Genomic DNA, 4,762 nt, shown 5'->3' on the forward strand with positions numbered 1-4,762 from the left:
ATAGATAGATAGATAGATAGATAGATAGATACATAGATACATAGATACATAGATAGATTCATATATAGATACATAGATACAGATAGTTACATAGATAGATGTCCTAATATGTGAAACCTTTGAACCCAAATAAAGATGTTCTTACTTATTACCATGGCCACACATAAAACTCTTTTAAAAATAATTTAGTATGTTTTGAAATTAAATAAATATAAAAAGGTTTGCACCTGGATGAAACATCAGCCATGTAGGAATCTGAGCTCTTGCAGTCGTCTTTTGCTTCATCAAACGTTTTGGTCTCAGTCCCAGTAAAGTAGCAGTAGGAGCCATATCTTTTCCAGCCCTTGTTTGGAAACAAATTATATAATGTATTTCATCATATTATGTGTCTGCACACAGTAGTGCTATAGTATTATTATTGCTTGCTAACAATGCAGTAATAAAGAGTGAGTCATCCGGGTATTGACTGGTTTGTTCATGTTGATAATAGTGACAATTCTGAAAAGCACAAAGAAGGAAATGTGCCAGGAGATAGACAAATAAGAGGAGAGTTGAGAGTCTAGGAGTGAGAATAACAACTCTAAACATAGGCTCTATGACAGGCAAAGGGAAAGAGCTGGCTGACACAATGCAAAGAAGGAAGGTAGATGTTTTATGTCCCAAGAGACCAAGTGGAAGGTCAGCAAGGCTCGTAGCATCGAAGCAGGGCTTAAACTGTTTTACCATGGCGTGGATAGAAAGAAAAATGGAGTAGAGGTGGTCCTGAAGGAGGAGTAGGCAAAGAATGTAGTAGAGGTGAAAAAAGTGTGGAATAAGGATACAGTAGGAAGGCACTTGGTGTGTCATCTGAATAGAGAAAAGATGGTAAGGAGACCTGGTGGTGGAATAAAGAAATACAGGAAGTTATTCAGAGGAAGAGTTTAGGTATCAAAAAAAAAGGACAGCGAGAAGTCTGAAGATATTAAACAGGAATATAAGGAGATGCAATGTAGGGCAAAGAAGGAGGTAGCAAAGGCAAAACAGGTGTATGACACGTTGTACAAAAGACTGGACACTAAAGGCAGATTTGTAGTCACTGAGAAGCTCCTTGACCTCGTGTGTACTGCTGACATGGGTGCATGAGGAAAATTACTTGTTCTTCTAGTCTGACATTCTGCTGACACACTGTCTTGTGCAATACCCCAGTCAGAACTAGTTTCTTACAGGGTTTTCCACACACATTGTGTGATTGGTCAATGCAGTGGCTGCAGTGATTAATATTGAAGATGCTTTTCATTCTCAGATTTGTAGGAGTTTTTACTCACAGTCCTGCAGCCTGCGTTTTCTTCCACTTCATCTCCAGAGGGTTCTGGAGAACTTGTTTTCATACAAATGAAGCCATGTTTCTCCCTGCAGTCACGATCAGCCCAGTTTCCACTCTACAAAATAAAATTGAAAAATGCCAGTTAACACTAGATGTACCAAAATGAAGGTAGGAACTGGAAGAGGAAGGAACTCCCATTGGTTAACTTTTATTTACAAGGCACTGCTTGGACTCCTGCCAGCCTATATTTGTACTGCAATTGCAGTGAGAAATGTTGACCCTTATACTTTTCACTCGCATGATTTGCTGCTTCTTTCTGTCCCTTTTGCACGGACTGAATTGGGTAAGAAGGTTTTCGACCACTCTGCTCTCTCTTCTTGGAACTTGCTACAGAAACTCTGAGACTGACTGAATTCATTTCACTCTGTGCTTTTACATCCAAACTAAATGTTATTGAGGCCAATTCAATGACATGTACCTTTTTTCATAGCTAGCTTGTTTTATAGTATCGTATTTTCCGGCGTATAAATCGCAGTTATTTTCAAAGATTTGTCAGTCCTGCGGCTTATACGCATAAGCGACTTATATATGTTTTTTTCCATATTCATAACACAATTTTTGGCTGACACTTGTAATTTCTAAGAACTACAACAGCGAGTCCTCCCGTGTGCGCTTGCTTCACTCAGCTGGTGCAGGTGAAGGAACACTGGAGAGCTAGTGGCTCCGGCCGGGATGGATGGATGGATGGATGGATGGATGGATGGTGCTGCATCGTACCGCAGAGACGAAATGAAGCTGTTTTGACCATTACAGTGCATTTATTAAGGAAAAGTTAAATTGAGACGCACCTTTGCTATAATGTCGAGCAAACAAATAATTGTTTTTAAGTGTTAATCTTGTTAAATTTCTAAGAACTGCAACAGCGAGTCCTCCAGCGCACGTTCACTTCTCTCAGCTGGTGCAGGCAGAAGAGCGCTGCAGATCTAACGGCTCCGGCTGCGATGGATGGATGGATGGATGGATGGATGGATGGATGGATGGATGGATGGATGGATGGCACCGCGCCACCCAGACAAAATTAAGCTGTTTTGACCATTAAATAAACACATAATAAATGAGACTTATATATGTTGTTTTCCTCTTCATGATGCTTTTTTTGGACTGATGCGACTTATACTCGAGAGCAACTTATACTCCGGAAAATACAGTACCTGTTTTTTATAGTTTGACTTTATTTTTTAACTGTTTAATTTTTTGTGTGTGTTGTATTTGCTACTGACTCTTGGCCAGGTCTCCATTGAAAAATATGTTTTTTAATCTCTTTTTTTTTTTTTATCCTGGTAAAATAAAGGTAAAATAAAAAAATAATAAAATGAACTTAAAAACTAACAAATGATGGCACATCTGGTGATTTTGCACGTTTGCCACTAGAAAGTTCCTATTATTTGATGTGAACTGTACAATGCAAAAGCTTTCATATTATTAAAATAAATTAAACATTCTTTGTTGCAGACAGGATGCTCTTTCTGTTTCTTTTAGACCAGTCTTTTTATTTCATATGAATAGTTTTTTAATGCCCTATTACATAAACCATTTAGGAATAAAAATAAACCCTAAACTCAGAAAATACACTAATGTGTACCCACAGAAACTTACCAACAATCTTGTTAAGTTTTAAAGTTTTTTTTTACGTTATATGTAAATTTAGTGTAAAGTCCAAGCGTTAACTTACGAAGGTATTTGATGCTTCTTTATGTGAAGTTACACCAGAATAAAAGTTTAGTCAGGACTTAGACTCATCAGACAATTCAGGTAAACATGAAAGTTCTATGAAATATTGTATCATCTGCATAGATAATTTTTTGGACCTGGTTAGTTTTAGTCACAGAACAAAGAAAAAGCACCATGTGACGATCCATACCTCGCCCCTGATAAGAACACAGTCTTCTTGTCCTGGATTGGCAGCTGGTTTCCCAAACTCCCAGCTGGTGAAGCTGACTGTGGACTGGTCAGTCCAGTCAAACAGGCCTTCTGTCTTCTTGTCATTGAATCCAATCCAAAGCTCGTCTGTGGAAGCTACAAGCAGGAAAATTAATAAAACCATTTCTGGAGCACTAAATCAGAAGAAATATTTTAAATGTGTTTAACTTGTATAGTGCTTTCTGTGTCATTTCAGTAGCAAAATGTAATCCCTCAACAGAATCAACAAAAATATTCTAATGTATACCTGCAGATGATAAAATATTACCAAGGGAGATTAAAGAGCTTAAACACCTGAAGGAATCCAAAATGGTACATTTTAAGGGAGCATTTTAATTGTTGCCGAGGAGGATACCTGCCTTGCTGTGCAATTTTATGAAGATTATTTTTGCCCCAAAGCTTCAGGATAAAATACTTACTGTGTTCATTCATGTAAAATATTGTTCAACAGCATTAATTTGGCTCAGATTTGCACATAGTTGGATTTTTACTGTGGAATCAGTCAACAACAATGAATATTTTTAATGTGATGGAATTTCATATTTTAAAGAGTTGTTTCACCTCAGGTGGAACTAATTGCTACATAATAATACTTGCTGGGGATGTTCCATGTCTCCTTGTAGAATACCTTTGCAGAAAATAAAACTTTCTGACCTGGATATGTAGTTATTTACTATCTATATGTATGTACTTGTTATTCAAGAACCCCCCAAACAAACAATAGCTATTGCTTGTATACACAGTAAATGAAATACAGCTGAGAGGTTCTGAATACAGAAATCTACTATTCTCTCTATCATAAGATAAATAAACAAACTTTAAGAAAAGGACAGTAAACTCAAAACAGAACTGTTTTTACCGTAGCCAAGCTGAGAGATGACAAAGCTTTGGTCCTCCACGTTGCGGATGCTTGTGAGATCTCCACCTTCTTTACGGCATGCTGACCGAGCATCAGACCATGTTTTCTCCGTACGATAAAGGTGGAAGCAGTGACCGTTGTATGGAATCCATGGCGCTGAGCAGAATCCTGTGTTTACACCTGGTTACAAACCAAGCAGAAGGAAACAAAAGCCATGAAGTAAGGATTAATATGACCGCTGAAGATTTTATGGGGGGGGTAAATAATCCACCTTTTTAATTTAGTGTAAATTGTATTAATGTTTTCCTCTTTGTGGATGGATTTGCTGTCAAGTTACCTCATCTGTCCAAAAAAAAAAGATTTTGATTGGATGTAAAAAGCTAAATCAAATTTACATTTTGTTTGAAATGTAGTACAAGAACAGGGAGTTCCACCTGAACGCAGGCTTAAAAATCTGCTGCCTGACTGCTGGCTTGACCAAAAGCATCAATGATTGATGGACCAGATCGGCATTGTGCATGAGTAGAGCTTTATTATTAATAATAATAATAATAATAATAATAATAATAATAATAATAATAATAATAATAATAATAATAATAATAATAATAATAATTACC

General features: G+C 37.0%; 1 protein-coding gene across 1 annotated transcript in view; it reads right to left on the minus strand.

Moving 5' to 3' along the window:
- LOC119414261 (macrophage mannose receptor 1-like) overlaps positions 1-4,762 on the minus strand; it is a 31,143-nt gene that overhangs the window by 23,161 nt on the left and 3,220 nt on the right. The window contains exons 7-10 of the mRNA XM_037681356.1: positions 4,143-4,322; positions 3,225-3,379; positions 1,305-1,418; positions 228-343 (exon numbers count right to left, since the gene is read on the minus strand). Of these exons, the coding sequence (XP_037537284.1) occupies positions 228-343; positions 1,305-1,418; positions 3,225-3,379; positions 4,143-4,322 (565 nt within the window). The remainder of the gene's footprint in view (positions 1-227; positions 344-1,304; positions 1,419-3,224; positions 3,380-4,142; positions 4,323-4,762) is intronic.

This window comes from Nematolebias whitei, chromosome 9, assembly GCF_014905685.2.
Source record: "Nematolebias whitei isolate Nwh7 chromosome 9, NemWhi1, whole genome shotgun sequence".
NCBI lineage: Eukaryota > Metazoa > Chordata > Actinopteri > Cyprinodontiformes > Rivulidae > Nematolebias > Nematolebias whitei.